The 19,929-nt window shown below is 39.3% G+C and overlaps 1 protein-coding gene across 2 annotated transcripts in view; it reads right to left on the bottom strand.

The window, feature by feature from the left end:
• The window catches only part of YLPM1 (YLP motif containing 1), a 78,593-nt gene that overhangs the window by 28,951 nt on the left and 29,713 nt on the right, over nt 1-19,929 (bottom strand). For both annotated transcript variants that reach the window (XM_003786914.2, XM_023511529.1), the window contains exons 5-6: nt 6,786-8,906; nt 3,809-3,929 (exon numbers count right to left, since the gene is read on the bottom strand). In XM_003786914.2, the coding sequence (XP_003786962.1) occupies nt 3,809-3,929; nt 6,786-8,906 (2,242 nt within the window). The remainder of the gene's footprint in view (nt 1-3,808; nt 3,930-6,785; nt 8,907-19,929) is intronic.

Here is a 19,929-nt window from a genome sequence, read left to right as displayed (position 1 = left end):
TCCCACTCTGACCTCCTCAAAGCGCTGGGAGTACAGGTGTGAGCAACAGCACCCAGCCAAAAAATGTCTTTAATTCTTTGACTGAAGTAGCCTCACTTTGCGAATTTAAAATTATTCTTAAGAAGTTATACAATTTTTTTTTAAAAAGTTGCACAAAATAAGAAACTGATACAAAGACATTCATTAAAGTTATATTAGTAACAGTGAAAGATCAGAAACAAATGTTCAACAGAGGCGGTGACCACAGCTCAGTGGGTAGGTTCAACCCGGCCTAGGCCTGCTGAAAAAACAACTACAACAACAACAACAATAAAAAATAGCTGGGCATTGTGGTGGGCACCTGTAGTCCCAGCTACAGGGACTGAAATTGAGGCAAGAGAATCACTTAAGCCCAAGAGTTTGAGGTTGCTGTGAGCTGTGACACCATAGCACTCTACCTAGGGCCATAGCTTGAGACACTGTCTCAAAAACAAAAACAAAAACAACCAATGTTCAACAGAAATGAAATAGTTCAATAAATTATTGTACATCAAAAACAACATAGCATTTGCCAATATGGAAAAATGTTTATGATTTGTGAAGTGAATAAAGTAGAAATGTGGATCTATAATCTAGAGCTTCTACTATTTGCTAAGATGCACAAAGATAAACCTTACAATTAATGAGTTCAGTTTAGAAGGAAAGATAGACAAGAAAACAATCAACATGCAATATGATAAAGGCTATGACAGAGACCAGTATAAGATGTTACAAAGATAGACAAGGGTAATCATCTTACACACAAAAGATAAAACAAGAGTTAGCCAGTTGGCGGAACGAATGGGAAAGGGAAAGAAAAGAAACTCTAGGCTAGGCTTGGCACCTGTGGCTCAAGCGGCTAAGGCGCCAGCCATATACACTTAAGGTGGCAGGTTCGAATTCAGCCCAGGCCCGCCAAACAACAATGATGGCTGCAACCAAAAAATAGCCAGGCATTGTGGTAGGCGCCTGTGGTCCCAGCTACTTGGGAGGAAGAGGCAGGAGACTCGCTTGAGCCCAGGAGTTGGAGGTTGCTGTGAGTTGTGATGCCACAGCACTCTACCCAGGGTGACAGCTTGAGGCTTTGCCTCAAAAATAAATAAATAAACACATAAATAAATAAATTGGATTTTAAAAGAAAAAAAAAAGAAACTCTAGGCTTAAACAATATGTATGTGCAAAGGAATGAAGAAGTCAAAGAGTTTTGCACATTCACATGTTTGTAAATAGCTAAAGCTCCCTATGGAGGGACGGTGAAGCGTTAAGAGAATGGAGTAGCAAGAAACAGTCAGCAGAGGCCAAGCCAGGCCAGCTCAGAAAGGACATAAACGGCCATGCAAAAGAGTCTAGAAATCATTCTGAAAGCCACAGGAGAATACTGAAGAGTTTTAAAGCCAGGAGCCAGACAGTGAGATTTATGTTTCAGAATGTGCCTTTTGGCCAAAATCACATCAATACTGTCTCGAGCGTAGGCGTAGTCTCAATTCCAAAAGAACATGAAGGAAGCTTTTGGGGTGATAAGAATTTCTTTTTTCTTTTCTTTTCCTTTTTTTTTTTGAGACAGAATCTCACTCTGTTGCCCTGGTAGAGGGTAAAGTGCTGTGGCATCATAGCTCATGGCAACTTCAAACTCTTGGGCTTAAGAGTTTGCCTCAGCCTCCCAAGTAGCCAGGACTACAGGCACCCACCACAACACTGGCTATTTACAGGGATGGGGTCTTGCTCTTGCTCAGGCTGGTTTTGAACTCCTGAGCTCAAGCAATCTACCTGCCTTGGCCTGCTAGAGTGCTACAATTACTGGCATGAGACACCACACTCAGACTATAGGAATTTCTTTTTTTTTTGCAGTTTTGGCTGGGGCCGGGTTTGAACCCACCACCTCCGGTATATGGGGTCAGCGCCCTATTCCTTTGAGCCACAGGCGCTGCCCAGGAATTTCTTTATCTTTTGATATACAGGCAGTCCCTGAGTTACACACATCTAACTTAGTACAACTTGCCCTTACGAATGGATGCTATTACAGTAACCCCCCCAAGTTATGAACATCCAACTCACACTTAACTCGCTCTTAAGAACTGAGGATATTAGAAGTAAAAGGTAAATGTATGTACCTGTTCCAACTTACATACAAATTCAACTTAAGAACAAACCTACAGAACTGATCTCATAATCTAGGGAATGTCTATGTAACCATCAAAACTCAAAATGATAGAGCTAAAATGGGTATATGTTAGTGTATGTAAATTATGTCTCAAAATTTGATTAAAAAAATAATTATTTTTCCAGCAGAATGGAGAATGGATAAGAGGTAAATGAGATGGATAGAGACAGATAAAACTAAAATATACCTGAACTAATTCAGATAAGAACTGAGATTGTAGGGAAGTGGAGGATAGAATGAATAATATTAAAAAGGTAGTAAAATCAATCAAAGAATGACTAGGTACAGAGGGATAGAAGAGTGGCAAGAGGTAACGCTGCTAACTTTAAAGTTTTGAATTAGGATGATTAGGTGATCAAGAGGAGAAAGAACAATTTAATGAGAGATGATAATGAGTCCCATTTTGAACATGTTGCATTTGACAGAAGTCATATCCATGGACACAGAGACCCTGCAGGTCAGGAGATAAGACTTTGGAAGCCAAGAACATCATGGTGGTCATTCAAGTCAACAAGTATATGAGTGTTAGATCAAGATAGAAGGGAATACTAAGAAATGAAAAGAGCTAATTTCATAAAATGGTTCAACAGTTCCTTTTGTTCTCATTGTGTTGTTATAATAAAAATTATTTGCAGAATACTTTTAAAGCCCATTACTGTTAAAGGTAAAATAATCGATAATGAGGGGCGGCACCTGTGGCTCAGTGAGTAGGGCGCCAGCCCCATATACAGAGGGTGACAGTTTGAACCTGGCTCCAGCCAAACTGCAACAAAAAAATAGCTAGGCATTGTGGCGGGGACCTGTAGTCCCAGATACTCAGGAGGCTGAGGCAAGAGAACTGCCTAAGCCCAAGAGCTGGAGGTTGCTGTGAGTTGTGATGCCACAGTAGTCTACTGAGGGTGACAAAGTGAGACTCTATCTCTAAAAACAAAATAATAAATAATAATAATAAATAATGAGGAAAAAACGAAAACCCGCAAGCAAAACAGAATTACTCAATTAAGTCCTTAACATGAACACCCCTTTTACTACTGCCTGAAAAGTCCTGGAATATGTACTAGTGTATAATGTTTGATCTTTTTCCCAGCTAAAGGACTAGTAGCATAAAGAGGTAGAATACATCATGAAGCCCTGTCTACATGGAAAACAGGACTATGTGGACACAAAAAATTAGTAGAAAAAGTGTACAACTGTGTAACCATAAAGCATGTAGTTCTGGTATGCCTGGTGTCTTATCAAAACCTGCTGAAAAGGAGTATCTTTGTCATACTTTTGAGCATGCTTTAAAGTAGGCATCCTCAAACTATAGCCCGCGGGCCACATGAGGCCCGCCTAGGACATTTATCCAGCCTGCTGGGTATTTTTGTTGCCATTGCCTGTCCTGCTTAGCAGCTGACTCGTCCTGGGGCCTGCAGTATGACCCTCCAACGGTCTGAGGGACAGTGGACTGGCCCTCTGTTTAAAAAGTTTGAGGACCCCTGCTTTAAACTGTTCAACGGTCTATTATCATAAACTTACTTTCCCAAATTTCTGTAGAGGAAATTTATACTTAATACAAAAAAACCCAAAGAATATATAAACATACAAAGTAGAAACCATTTCACTTTCTGAGCACATATTCTCCCATACCAGGTACATTCCAGGTCGTGAGGATGTATTCTGCAATCTTGATTCCTGGGGTGGTAGATGGTCAACAATCTGTGGTTCAGACCCAAAGTCCTTCATCTTTTGAAGTTGTTCCTTCTGTTCTCTGTAAACAAATAAAGTTGACATTGTACATAAGGTATGTTTATTTCTAAATAGTTACAAGTAATATTAAATTTTAAAAAATAGACTTAAAAACCTTGTCCTAAACCCCTCTGCAGTGCCCACACACCACTCTTTGGCTTTTACACAGCTAACTAATCAAGGGTCATGGCATTAGGAAGGTTGAGAACCACTGATCTAAGATATATAAATAATTATAAATTATTGAAGATCTTCAAGGACAGATTCTACAAACGGTCTCAATAGTCTATTTTAATATTTACACGTCATGTTGTTATTTATCTGACCAAATGCTCTCTTGCTATTTTTTAAAAATACTTTTTAGACCAGAGGTTGCAAAATGATGGAGCATGGTCTAAATATGTCCTAGAATGGTTTTTCAAATTTAACTTTCACCTCAGATTTTTAAATCTGAACTAGCTGCCATTATTTGCACAGCAAAATATTCCATACACACATTCAAAAAGATCCATAACACTACTCCTACATTCCCAAATGCCAACAATCAGCTAAGTGAAGTAGTAGCTGCCCATGTTTTGGATGAAACAACTTGCCACAAATTCCCACCACACCTACCACTGGCCCACTTTCACTCAATTTTCTTACCCGATTCTTAAGGGCATTTTAGTTTATGACCCTGGTACAGATGATAACAATTGTCAGTCTATACCTTTAAAAACAACACTTCATATTTCAAAAGCTTAATTATGTAGCCCTTTGGGTTTTTTAAATATAGATCTCTGGTTAAATTCCTTTTACTTTTCCTTATGATGCCTATCTTAAATATGCATAACATACACTACAACCTCTTTGGACTTCTTATAATTTTCTCCTTACATTCTGTAAAGTATAGTAATCCAAATGGACACAAAGTAATGTCAAACATATAAGATTATTTTCTGTCTCATGTAAATCATATGTCCCTTATGATATTCCTTATGAGTTTACACAGATATAACATAACTTACTTTTATCCAACTCTGACCATTATATTATTACCCATAACCCCATATATTTTAATTATGTTTATGGTGCCTAGAAAGAGCTTTTAAAAAGATGATGAATAAGCAACACCTTTTATCCTACATTTCCATGCAAAGCAATAATGAACAAAAAGAAAATTTTAGAAAGAAAGTGAAAGAAACCTTGTCAGCTTAGCAACACCAGTCAGTTCTTCATTAACAACACACATTTTAGAGTCAGACAGAGTTCAAATGCTAGGTTTGCCATGTATTAGTCAAATGAACATAACCTCTCTGAGTCTTGAGCGTCACTTATGAAGGAGAGATAACACTACTTATCTTTGCAGGTCTTTGAGATAAGAGGAAAAAGATAACACACACTAAATTATTAGCACAGTGCCCAGTACACAATAGGTGTTAAACTAAAGGTGCCTGTAACTTAGAGGTGAATAGTGTATTATCTAATTGTTCTTTGGAATGCTTTCCACATTTCTTCACGAGTAATCTGGAAAAATAAACCTCTTAGCTGTATCTTCTATAGACACAGAAAACCTGATTTGCTCCCTGAGGCATCTGGTCTTTCAAAAATACATACAGGTATTTTTCTTCATCATACTTTTCTTTCCTACCACTGAAGTTTAAGTTATAATTTATTGGTATAATACACAAATGTAGACCAGAATTAAAAAATTAAAGAAACACAATACATTGGAATCTATCAAAACCTATTAATTTATTTTCTCAAAGAACTGCTTAAAATTTTGCAATCTGGAGCCAGGTGTGGTAGCTCATGCCTATAATCCCAGCTACTTAAGTGGCTGAACTGTGAGGATCACTTGAGGCCAGCCAGGGGTTTGAGACCAGCCTAGACAATGTATCAAAATCCTATCTTTAGAAAAAATGAAAAGAAAAAAAAAATAAGACAGATGTGGTGGTGCATGCCCATAGTCCCAGGTATTTGGGAGCCTAAGGCAGGAGAACTACTTGAGCCCAGAAGTTCGAGGTTGCAGTGAGCTATGATTATACCACTGTACTCCAGCCTGGGCAACAGAACAAAACCCCATTTCTCTTAAAAAAAAAAAAAAAATACAATCTGTCATTGACTCCTAAATTCCTATCTCAGGATAGAGTTGGTTTAAGGATTAAATGAATTATTATACACAAAGCACTTAGTACAATTCCTGGCCTGGAATAAACATGCAATAAATAAATGTTAGCTTTTGTTATTATTGCTGCTACATGGAAACATTATGTAGATACCTACAAATACTTAATTGTAAGTTAAGAAATCCAAATTCTATTCTCTATCTCACAACAAAAATATGATTATGTAGAAACAAATAACATCCTAAATTAGAAATATCTGCTTCTAGTAAAATGAAAGATAAAAGATTTCCAAAAGAAAGTATCAATAGTTAGGCAATTCTGAGTGTATTCCTAGGTAAGCCATTCTTAGCTTCAGCAAAGAAAATATAGGACTTCCAAAGTTATAACAACAATGAGCAAATATGAAGTCTGTCAGACCTAATAAACAAACTGCCTATTGGGAAAAAAATGTGGAGGTTACATATGAGCCCTGAGAAATCCAGAGCACTGAAAAGTTGAAATTTGACACTTGCAACATGCACGGGCATGGCATGCTAGCCACACATCTATTAAGGCCAAGAACAGCAATCAATTTTCACATCTTAGGGCATAACTTTCTAATTAACACATTTCCTAAATACCCTCATACACCACTGAATGACCAGAAATATAAATTAAAAGTATGTGATAAGAACGTGAAATGAAATAATTCCATTCAAATATATCACTTTTAAAAGAGCACTCTGAATGTGGTTTTGACTAAAAGAAATGATCTTAAGGATTCGACTTACCGAAGCATTTTCAGTTCTTGTGCAGCTTTCAAAATGATTTCATGCTGCCTCTGACTGAGAACCATTACCCCTCCAAGGCCTTGGTCAGAGTCTAAGTTTGCATCAGACCCCATCATTTCAGAGGAATGATGTGAGGAGGGCATGTGTTCCGCCATGGGGGAATGTCTATCCACATCAGATGGGTACCATCTGTCTGACAACCGTTCTCTTTCCCAGTCCATTCTGTCAGGAACATAATCTCGCTTTTCCCGCCATGTATCTCCTCTTTCTGGATACTCTCGAATCCTCAACTCACCCCTATCACGGAAATCTCGATCATACCCATGGTCTCGATTTCTTTCTTCTCTCCATCTATCATCCCGATATCTATCCAGAGGTGGAAGAGGTGGGAGGGGTGGTAAAGGTGGAAGAGATGGAATATCCCGTTCATGAAATTGTGATTCTTGTTCATCCAGTGGTCTCCCATAATCTCTGTCCCACTCATTATCCAAATTTCTATCATACATATCCATGGGTCTTCCAATCCGATCCACATCCCTGTCCAAATCCCTGTCCATTTCCCTATTGTAGTCCTCATCCATATCCTGATCTCTCTCCCAATCATCCCACCAAGGGCCTCGCCTATCTCCATCATGAGACCGAGATGGTGGTGCTGAGAACCTATCCTCTCTGTTATATGGATCTAGTGTATCATCTTGATAGTCACGTTCACACTTTCTCCAGTATCTCTCTCTATCCCAATCATCAAGTCTTTCTCGTTCCATTGGAGCATTTCTACCATCTAATGGGAATTCTTCATGCCCTCTCTCTTCTCCATGATTCCATGGAGTCCTAGGAGGTTCATCTCGATGATATGGATAAATTTTTTCCCCACCATCTCCTGGTTCTGGTCTGAATGGACCTCTATCACGACCAAAATCTGATCTTCCCACTCCCCTGTCCCGACTGCCAGGCCCTCGAGGTGGTCCCCTTTCCCTGCTCCCAGCTCTTCGAGGTGGTACTTGTTCCCTACTTCCAGCCCTTCGAGGGGGACCTCTCTCCTGACTACCAGCTCTCCGAGGAGGTCCCCTTTCTCGGCTGCCAGCTCTACCTCTGTCCTGGCTGCCTTGCAGACCACCTGGCACTTTCTCCCGACTGCTTCCAGGCCTCACCAAGCCTCTCTCCCGGCTGCCTTCTCCTCTGCTCATCTTCTCTCGACTGTCTTCTCTTCTACTCATCATCTTATCACTAAAGTCTTCTTGCTTGACCAAACCTGGGCCTCGACTGATTGCCTGGCCCCGACCTCTGTTTACTAGTCCTTTATCCCGTGTATCTTCCATTCTGCTTTGCCCAGGACCTCTGTAAGATGAGCTGCTGCCTCGATTGCCTTCTAATCTATTATCTCTATTATCTGGCCGAGATAGCCCTTTATCTTGGTTGTTTTCTGAATGAGGCAGACCAATACCCATAGGTTTAAAATCATTATCTGCAGTTAATGACGATGATGTGGCTACTGCTGGTCCTCCCTCCATCCCCCCTGTTTTTGAGGGAAAAGTAGATTGAGCAGGTACAGGCTTATTTGCAAGGGGTACAGGCTGGGTAACAGCTTGGGCTTTGTCGATTTGAGTCTCCATACTTTGAGAATTCTGGTCCCAATTAGAAGGCTCTATGGGCCCTTCCGAGACTTCGCTTTTAGGTGGCTCTTGTTGAGAGTCGCTTAGATTCTCATTTGACTGAGCCGCCTTGACATCCTTTACATCTGCAGCAATGGAAAATGCAGCTGATTGCATTTTAAAATTCTTCTGCTGGTTACTACTGGTGTCTGCTAATGGTTCTTTGTTTCCTGAAAGAGGTTCTGCTTGTGACTTAGGTTGCTGCTGATGTTGCTGTCCAAAAGATGGTTTGGGGCCTTTCCACTGTGGTCCACTCTGTCGAGGACTTAGGGATGTATTGGGGGTAATATAAAATTGAGATGCTGGCCCCCGGGGAATCATTCCCCATTTGCTTTTAGTGCCCTCTGCTGGGTGACCTTCATATCTGGGTCTTGGCCCATCGGGGCGATTTCCTTCAAAACGAGGCCCTTTGGGTCTCGGTCCTTCACACCTTGACCCTAAATCCTCAAATCTTCGAGGACCATCAAATCTACAAGTAAAACAAAACATATTACTCAAGACAGTAAAGCAGAAAAAAAAAAATCTCCATGTAAGAATATTTAAGGCATTTTTGCCTTAGAATCTGTTTATAACAATGACTTGTTCCGTCATTAAACAAATCTTGAGTCACCAATATCTTAGAACCAGTGTGTTAAGTTGGCAGTACTCAGAAGCTTAGGACAGGCTTTGGAAATCACATCAGTATTATCTAATTTGCTTCAACACATCTCTTGCAGCAAGTCACTGATACACTGAACTGTTAAAAAACAATTATAAATATTGTGATTTAGTAGACAGAAATGTCTACTGATTTTAAGCAAAAAAATTAACAAATGCCACACCTAACTCTGAGAATACTTTTGGAATTAACTAAATAACTAAAAACTAAGTATGAAATAATTAACAAGAAAATATAAGATGATTATAAATATTGTTGGTGCTAGCACTAACACCTTGATTAACTGATAATAGTTTAAAAACACAACAGGGGTATCTTAAGAGTGTGCTCTGACATTTTAAAAAGTCTGGACAGAGCTATGGACTATATCCAAGAAACAAATAAAATGTCATCTCGGTCCTCAAAGAGTTTATAATCAAAAATCTAAGTGTAAATAAGAGCCAAGAAGTACAATGACTAAAGTCCATCTATGTATAATAAAGGCAAGAGAATAGGAAATGTTTAAATTGAGTTCTGAAAGGTAAATTTTTTAAGATAAAGCTGATAGAGAGAGAAACGCATACCAGTGTAGCATATTTGGAAATGCAAATAATTTAGTATGGCTGAAGCAAAGAGGAGACAGAATAAGCAGAGCTGGCAAAGATGGAGAAGTAGAAAAGTAGCACACTTGGAAGGAAGGTAAAGAGGTAGACAAGTATCTTCAAAAGACTATAAATGCCTCGTGGGCAGAGACTACTAGTGGTTCTCTAATATTCATCCTCTTTTTACATTTCAGAAACAGGGTTTTGCTCTGTAGGCTGGATTACATGATCATAGCTCAGTGCAGCCTCAAATTCCTGGGCTCAAGCAATCCTCCAGCCTCAGCCTCCCAAGTGGTTAGGACCAAAGGTGTGCAACACTACGCCCACCTAATTTTTTTCCCCATAAAAAAACAGGGTATTGCTATGTTGTGCAGGCTGGTCTCAAATTCCTGTTCTTAAGTAATCTTCCTGCCTTGGCCTCCTAAAGTGCTGGGATTACAGGCGTGAGCCACCATGCCTGGTTCACTGTACGCTTTTCTACAATAATAGAGCCTCTTATTTTTAGCTAGACAAGGCTCCCCAGACTTTCTTTTCCCAACCTCTTTTTCTTTTATTTTTTTGAGACAAGAGTTTTACTATGTCACCCTCGGTAGAGTGCCTTGGAGTCACAGATCACAGCAACTTCAAACTCTTGGGCTTAAGCAGATGTCCTCAAACTATAGCCCGAGGGCCAGATGCGGCCTGCCGAGGCCCTTTATGTGGCCCGCTGGGTGTTTTTGTCGCCACTGCCTGTCCTGCTTAGCAGCCGACTCGTACCAGGGCCCAAAGTCTGGCCCTCCAATGGTTTGAGGGACAGTGAACTGCTCCCCTGTTTAAAAAAGTTTGAGGACCCCTGGGCTTAAGCAATTCTCTTGCCTCAGCCTCCCAAGTAGCTGGGACTACTGGTGCCTGCCACAATGCCCAGCTATTTTTTTTTGTTGCAGCTGTCTTTATTGTTTAGCTGCCCCAGGCTGGGTTCAAACCCACCAGCCTGGGTATATGTGGCCGGCACCCTACCCACTGAGCTATGGGGGCTGTCTTTTCCCAAACTCTCTTGCAAACAGAACTTGTAGCCATGTTCTGGCCAATGAGCTAAAAGTGAAAATGATATAAACATCCTTCTGGGCTGTCCCCTCAAAAGAAAGAGCACATGCCACTCTTCATTATTTCCTTTTTCATGCTAGTTCTAACATAGTGGTGAAGCATATTGGACCAGGTAAATAAGTGATGGCAAAGTAACAAATCAGAGGGAATTTGGACTCATCAGACTGTAGAGACATCATATACCATATTTTGCCATGTAAATGTGCTTCCATATAAAACGTGCACCTATGTTTTTGGCTTAAACTTTCAGAAAAAAGCCCCTTGAGAAAGTGGCCAGCTCTCATCTGAGAAAGATATATCTAGTGAGGGCTAATGCTCCCCTGGTAAATAAACATATGGATAGTACCACCCTCCCGCAGCCACCCTACTCTATGAAAGTTGTTCCTTTCTTCCCTGCCACATTGGGGACCATTGGCCAGTGGGGCAGGAGCATCTGAGGCCACTCAGCCAGGTGGGTCCTTGCGGCCTGCTTGGGGCTCCTGCTCCCCTCCAGAAGCCTGGGCCTTCGGCTTTGCCCTTGTCTTCTAGGGCCTCAACATGCCTCACCAGCCCTGCCACCACCCTTCCTGATTGCATTGTCTAGCAGAAGCCATTCCAGCTCACTCCCATCAGATCCTGGATCCACCTGGACTGGAAACTTAGGCACCCAGTGGACCCAGGTGGACCAGCTTTAGCAGCTCCCAGACCACCTGGGCTCCCCTGCGCCTAAGTTGTATTACACATATATAACACACATCTCTGTGTTTCCCACAATGTGTGTGTGGGGGGTGTGCATTACACATCGCAAAACAACTTAAGTCCTGAGAGAGAATGCACTTCTTACTTGTTAAAGCCATCTTCCTTTGGATCTCTGTTACAACACATGAATTAATTCAGCTAAAGAATTTACCTTAGAAGGACTGAGAGCCACTAAATATGATCTAATTTTTAAAAGATTACTTTAGCAGGAAAATAGTAGATGGGCAGAAGGGAAAAAGTTTAAAGATTATTTCTATAATTTGGGGAAGTGTATACTTTTAAAATGTGCCTAATCTAAGGCAGTAACTAATATGAGGATGCAGAGAAGATGTAAGTGTGAAATGTAAAATAAGGTAGAACTGATAGGGTTTTTTAACAGGTGGGAATAAAATGATAGTGAAAAGGGAAAAATTTAGGATGATTTCAAGGTGATGCCTTTCAAAGCTTTAATGGGAACTAGGAGGGTTTTTGTTTCATTTGCTTGGAAAATCAGTAAAGAGTAATAAATTCAATTCTAGCAGAATATTTATTTTCCATCCCTGTGAGTTTAAACTTTGCTAGTCAAAAAGTCTTCATTTCCAAGGGAGGAATACTTCCATCAGAGTACACAATACTGAACTAAAGTTGAGGCTACAACTTTACTCTGAAGTTCTGAATCAAGAGGCAAAGGGGGTTATTATATTGCCTGGAGGTGATTAATCCTGACTTTCAAGGGGAAATTAGGTTACCACTGCACAATGGGGATAAGGAGGAATATGTCTGAAATGCAAGAGATCCTATATAATACCTCTTAGTACTTCCATGTCTTGTGATTAAAGTCAATGGAAAACTCTAATAACCTAATTCAGGCAGGACTTTTCCAAAATGAAAGTCTGGTTCACCCCACTAGGCAAGGAACCTGGACAAGATTAAGTACCTGCTGAGAGCAAAGGGAATACGGAATGGGTAGTAGAAGAAAGTAATTATAAATACCAGCTATTTCTGACTATTGCAAAAATAAGGACTGAAACAGCTATGACTATATCTTCCTTAATTTGATATAAATGTGTTAGAACACATACACCCACAGTGTGCCAAAAAAAGTATACACATTTTAAGAAAGGAAAAAACTGTACCTCATTTGTAATACTCAAGTCACATTTGACTTCTGCAATTACAAGAGGTGTTCAACATGACTTGTATTTATCTTTTGTTTTTCATATATATTGGGTATTACAATTTTAGTGAAACGTTTTCTTTCTTAAAATGTGCATACTTTTTTGGGCACCCTTTGTACACAGCGTGGACATAAAGCTCATTTGCTGTTGCTAATTTAAATAGTTAAACTATGTAAATTGCACACGAACTTTACATCCACCCTGTATGTAATACATGAAGCAAATGTTTTGTTTCCTTCCTTATCATCTAACCAAAAAATGTGTTAATAATAGTTAACATTTTAATCTCAATATTTAAGTTATAAAATATCAAAGAGGGAGTATGAATCAGCTAGGGGAAGAATGAGTCAGTATTACCCCAAAGACAAAAAAGGGAATTTATATCCTCTTTCGGGGAAAGGATTAGAGTGATTTTCGTTATTCAGAGATAATCTCATGTTAGCTGCAAAAATCTCCCTGTAGCCCACCCTAATCAGAAACATACAAGAAAAGGAATCCTAGGAAATGTAGTTTAGCCTAGCCAAGTTGACACTTTATAGACCATTGCAAGAAATTTAAAAATACATAAACTCACAATAAACAGAGAGAGGAGTCATCAGCAGATTAGGATCTTATTTTAAGTGCTGAAAGATAAAGACTAAATATGAGTGGTAATTTATAGTGCAGGAAGAAATCGCAGCTTGGAGTGCTGGTAGTAGAAGCAGATAAAATCAGAATAGGACTGGTTTGCCCAGAGAATCTCAGAAAGGGTCAGGATTCTGAGATACCAGGGGTGTTAAGGAGGAAAACTTGGGGCTAAAAATATGTAAATTAAAATCTATACTCAGAACCATCAACCAGCTCCTCCCTAGGCTGAATGTCTCTTAAGTTCTTGTATTTGAGAGTCTCCTAGCAATAGCAGACAGTTCTTTGCCCTATCACTTAAAGCAAAACCTGACAGGTGACAAGCTCTTCATACATAGAGCTCCCAATCAGTTTGCCTGTGTCTACCACTTTTAAATATAAATGGAGAGCCAAGGATAACTAGATACACACCAAAGTGAAAGAAAGAGATTGAAGATACATGAATAGAGAACATCAATCTGAAATAAACAGATAATACAAATACAGGGAGAGAACTTTTAAAAAATCTCAACGTGGGGCAGCACCTGCAGCTCAATGGGTAGGGCACCAGCCATATACACCAAGGCTGGTGAGTTTGAACCTGGCCCAGGCCAGCTAAAACAACGACAACTACAACAACAACAACAAAAAAAATAGCTGGGTGTTGTGGCGGGCGCCTGTAGGTAGTCCCAGCTACTTGGGAGGCAAAGGCAAGAGAATTACTTAAGCCCAAGAGTTTGAGGTTGCTGTGAGCTGTGATGCTAGAGCCCTCCACTGAGGGCGACATAGTGAGACTCTGTCTCACCAAAAAAAACAAAACAAAACAAAAAAATAACTCAACTTGGTATCTTCTGAGATATTTTTTAAAGAGATCGTACATATAAATCAAGAACAATCTGCTATTTATAAAAAGACCAGAAAAATTTTTCTAATGCTCAAAATAAAAAAATGCAATGAAAGAATTAGAAGTTAAGGCTCAGCGCCTGTAGCTCAGCAGCTAGGGCGCCGGCCACATACCCCTAGGGCTGGCAGGTTTGAACCCAGACCAGGCCTGCTCAACAACAATGACAACTACAAAAAAAAAAAATAGCCGGTGTGTTGGGTGCCTATAGTCCCAGCTTCTTGGAAGGCTAAGGCAAGAGAATCACTTAAGCCCAAGAGTTTGAGGTTGCTGTGAGCTGTGACACAACAGCACTCTAGCAAGGGCAACATAGTGAGACTCTGTCGCTAAATAAATAAGTAAGAAGTTAAAATATCTCAAAGTACACCAAAAAAATGAAAGAAAAGATAGAGACAAAGATAATGCAACAGGTCCAAAATCCTTTTAATAAGGAATTCCAGAAAGAGGAAAAAAGAAAACAAGAGAAAAAATTAATGATAACACAAAGAAATTTCTCAAGAGTTCGGAGACTCCACCAATCTCCAGATAGAAAGGACCCACTACCCTGAGTACTCAGTATAATTAATAAAACTAAATAAACAAAAAACATTGAAATTTCAGAATGCTAGAGATAAAAAAAGTTTCTAGCAATGGCAAGCTGAGGATAGCAAAACAAGAATCAGAATAGCACTATAGCCCCAACAGGTGATAGAAGAAAATAAATTGATGCCCTAAAACTTTAAGGAATAATTACATTCAACATCAGATTCTATACCCAAATTATAAATCAAGTGGAAGGTTAGAATAAATACATTTTCAGACATGTGAGGACTCAGAAAACTTACCTTCTGTCCACACTTCGTTAGTAAGTTACTAAATATGTACTCCAGAAAAAGGAAGCACTAAAAGCTAGACCAGGCGTCCTCAAACTACGGCCCACAGGCCACATGTAGCCCGCCTAGGACATTTATCTGGCCCACCGAGTGTTTTTTGCCAACGCTGCCTGTCCTGCTTAGCAGCTGACTCATCCCGGGCCCTGCAGACCGGCCCTCCAACAGTCTGAGGGACAGTGAACTGGCCCCCTGTTTAAAAAGTTTGAGGACCCCTGGGCTAGACTATAACAGGAAGCTATGAGATTCAATGGTCAATCTAATCAAAGAGGACAGTCATGGAAAATGCTATGTAATGACCACGTGGCAGAACAGGACAGGAAGAAAAGATCTAAAATATGTGAAGGTATACAAGTAATATCTAAAATGTCTAAGTAGGCTGGGCACAGTAGCTCATGCCTGTAATCCTAGCACTCTTGAGAGGCCAAGGCAGGTGGACTGCTTGAGCTTAGGAGTTTGAGACTAGCCTGAGTCAGAGAGAGACCTCCATCTCTAAAAAAAAAAGAAAAATAGCAGGTGTTGTGGCAGGCACCTGTAGTCCCAGCTACTTGGAGGCTGAGACAAGAGAATCACTTGAGCCCAAGAGTCTGAAGTTACTGTGAGCAACACCACAGCACTCTACTGAGGGTGACAAAGTAAGACTCTATCTGCAAAAATAATAAATAAATAAATAAAATATGTAAGCATATATAAGTCATGAAAGGAGAAGCACATTATTTAGCACTATAAAAGCTAGCTACCAAAAGAAACAACTTAAAAGAATTAAAAGAGGATCCCACTGGTAAACATCTAGGGTGGCATGGGGTAGGGGATGGACATTTTGCTGTAATATTTTAGACCACTTTGATAAAAATGTAGACTTTATCTCTTTAAAGCTTACAGAGGATTGGTCCTCATCAGAGGGGCACCTTCTTCTAAGACTACAAGAAAGATGAACATGATAAATAAAGGCAAAGGCTGGAAATGAGGAGTTTTACTGGGCCTGACAGCCTTGATTTCCTCTGTGAGGCAGAAGGCTAAATTAAAGATATAAAGCAAGTACATAAAATTATTTGTTGAGGCTGAGAAAGCAGCACTAGGGTAGACGGTCTATACAAAGTAGTGAAGACTTGGCACCACTATCCAGGGCAAAGGGGAAAGCTGTTGACTACACTTGTCAAAAGGTACATCATAATGCTAAAGATAGAGATCACATATTTACAGAGAGAAAAAAGTATGCTGTTTTAGGGCTTGTGATGGTTGGGTTCTTTTTCTTGAAGTTATCTTTATTAATTCAAAGTGCCTGGAATAATAATATCTTAATTCATTCAAGTTGTATAAAATAATTTGCTATGCATTCAATGAAGCAATTATTAATTTGTATAAAGTAATAAGACTATCTTCCACAATATGTAAGAGTTAGTGAGAGGGCAGCACCAGTGGCTCAGTGGGTAGGGCGCCGCCCCCATATACCAAGAGTGGCAGGTTCAAACCCAGCCCCGACCAAAGTGCACCAAAAAAATAGCTGGGCGTTATGGCGAGTGCCTATGGCCCCAGCTACTTGGGAGGCTGAGGCAAGAGAACTGCCTAAGCCCAGGAGTTGGAGGTTGCTATGAGCTGTGACACCACAGCACTCTACAGAGGGTGATAAAGTGAGACTCTGTCTCTAAAAAAAAGAAAAAGTGAGTGAGAAACCCTATCAACACGTTATCTAATACTACAATCAAATTCCAAACGTGACTTCCTAAGAAAATTATGAATGCCTTGAGAATTTTACCCATGACTGACATTTTGGTATAAGCAGCATTTATGAACATCTGCTGATTGTCAGATACTGTGCTAGTGCTAGAAATAAAAGTCATACCTAACCTTGAGAATTTCATAGTTCACAGGAAGTGTGAGACAAGAAAATCAACAATTAGAACAGAATTTGATAAACACAAGACATGTTTGTCTTGCTAACCAATGTCTGATTCATTGAAGGATCCCAATATAAAATTAGTGAAGTACTGCCCCAGGGCAGGAAAAATAGGAAAAAGTAAAGCAAAAAAATGGCAGGAAGGGAATTCTAGACAAAGAAAACAGCATGTGTAAGGCAAGAGGAAAGGACAAGGAAAGCAGCAAGCACTAAAAGATGTGCAGATAAGTGAGCGTGGCAGAAGAGTTGATAAGGGCAATGCAAGGGTAGCGTGCTTTGCTTTCAGACCAAATTGCTGATCAAGAGCTAAAGGCCATTATTTTATTTTCATTTGGGACCAGAAAATGATGGTGTCATTTGAAATATACTTTCAACACTACACATAAATGGCAAATACTTAACACTACTACACTTTCAAATTTTCAAAGTTTAAAGATTTGCAAAATGACAGACTATTAAAACCTTTCTCATTTATAAAAGTTGAGAGCTTTTAGGTTTTTGGAATAAATATATTAAAATTTACATTAAAATGAGCTACCTTTACATCAATACAATGAAATACTATGACTATTTTGACAGATTAAAGACATGTATTTAAAATATAGTAACAACATACTGTACTATACATTCACCAAATAAAAATGGTAATATACATTCACAAAATAAAAATCACATAAAAATGCATGTACTGCACATTGATTAGGTAAACAGAAGAAGAAATGTTTGGTATTTAAATATTTAGAAAATATTTATTTGTACAGTTAAGTGTTTCATAAACCCCTAATGTAAAACCCTTAGAACTAGGGTATAAACATTTCAAAATTTGACATAGAACTCCAAAATATGTATAAAAACTTAAGAGGTATTCAAAAATACAAATAAACCTTAAATAAGGGTTGTCTGCATCACACTGTTTGCAAACATACTAAAATCGACATACTATGGGAATTACAAAATAAGGATGCAATTCCCTTCCTTTTAGTTTTCATGTGAAATGGTGTCTGTTTTCTAATCTGTACAACCAATGTCCTAAAATAAAGATTCCCTAAGTAATCACTATAAACAGAAACAATCATGACAAATGAAACGTAAAGAAAAACAAGCACTCACAGTCCCTTACTAATTCTAATAAGACGGCTATTTAAGAGGCCCATAATTCTAATCCTAAAACCAATTAAGGTTGTGACTGATCAGAAACCTTGATATTATAAAGACTTTAATTCTTTCTCAAAATGATCGCTAGATTATACGCAACATTCCTTATAGCAGGTTTTTTTAAATTGGCAAGCTGATTCGTATGAGAATAACAAAGATAATCTAGAACAGGGGTGTCCAACCTGCAACCCATGGGCCACATGAAGTTTTTTTTTGTTAATCTGTGGTGTTAGATATCAAAAAAAGTATGCACAGACTTTTTCTTTTTGCTTTCATTAGTATTTGTGTATTTAATGTATGGCCTAAGGCAACTCTTATTCTTCCAATATGTAGCAGAAAAGAAAAAAAAGTTGGACATCCTTGATTTCTAGAACAAACTGTGGACATGGACGAAATACAGTTAAAAGTGATTTTCGAAACCATTTTTCTTTTTTTTTGCAGTTTTTGGCCAGGGCTAGGTTTGAACCTGCCACCACTGGCACATGGGGCTAGTGCCCTACTCCTTTGAGCCACAGGTGCCACCCTAAAGAAATCTTCACTCTGTGTGTGTGTGTGTGTATTATTTATTTTTTTGTAGAGACAGACAGAATCTCACTTTATTTAAAATCAATTTTAAAGGTTATCAAAAAAAAAAAAAAAAAGAAAATATGGAAGAGATCAAATATGGCCCACAAAGCCTTCAGAGAAAAAGACTGCCAACCCCTGATCTATAAGCAAAGAACCAGAAAGCTTACACAAATATATATCAAGATTTACTACAAAACCATAGTAATTAAAATAGTATGACTCTGATGCAAGGGCACACAATAGAGAGTCCAGAAACAAACACATTTAAGACACCAGATTTAGGATGGAGTCACTGCAAAGTAGCCTACTGAAAAGGGGACGACTTTTCCAATAAATGGTGTTGGGGTCAAAGGATAACCCTTTGGGAAAATAAAGAACCTTGACCCCACACTACCCCACTACCTCACACTATACATTAACAACAACAACAACAAAAAATTGTGAGCTCGGCACCTGTATAGCACAGTGATTACAGCGCCAGCCACATGCAACAAGGCTGGCAGCTTCGAGCCTGGCCAGGGCCAGCTAACCAACAATGACAACTGCAACAACAACAACAAAAGTAGCTGGGTATGTGGCAGGTGCCTGTAGTCCCAGCAACTTGGGAGGCTGAGGCAAGAGAAATTACTTAAGCCTAAGAGTTGGAGGTTGCTGTGAGCTGTGATGCCACAGCACTTTACTAGGGGTGACATAGTAAGCCTTTGTCTCAAAAAAAAAAAAATCTGTATACAATGTTCATTTAAAAATAAATGGTTAAAGCAATAAAAGAGGGAAGAAAAAAATAGAACAATATATTAATAACTTTGGAGTTTCTTAAACAGGATACAAAAAGAGCATTAACCATATAGGAAAAGATTAATAAATTGGACTACTAAATTAAAATCAAGAATTTCTATTAATCTGGCTTGGCGCCCGTAGCACAGTGGTTATGGCACCAGCCACATACACGGAGGCTGATGGGCTGAAACCCTGCCTGGGCCAGCTTAAAAATGACAACTGCAAAAAAAAATAGCTGGGCGTTGTGGCAGGCACCTGTCGTCCCAGCTACTTGGGAGGCTGAGGCAAGAGAATCACTTAAGCCTAAGAGTTTGAAGTTGCTGTGAGCTGTGATACCACAGCACTCTACTGAGGACAACATAGTGAGACACTGTCTCAAAAAAAAATAATAATTTCTACTAACGAAAGACACCACTAAGTCTTAGGGTTCATAAGGGTTCACTAGATCCAATTATAGTTTTTTAGTTGTTTTTCAACAAGTCTACCTATTTGTAAAGATGGATACA

This window comes from Otolemur garnettii, unplaced genomic scaffold (genome assembly GCF_000181295.1).
Source record: "Otolemur garnettii isolate 467f Iridium unplaced genomic scaffold, OtoGar3 scaffold00020, whole genome shotgun sequence".
Lineage (NCBI taxonomy): Eukaryota > Metazoa > Chordata > Mammalia > Primates > Galagidae > Otolemur > Otolemur garnettii.
This window is presented reverse-complemented; position numbering and strand designations above follow the sequence as displayed.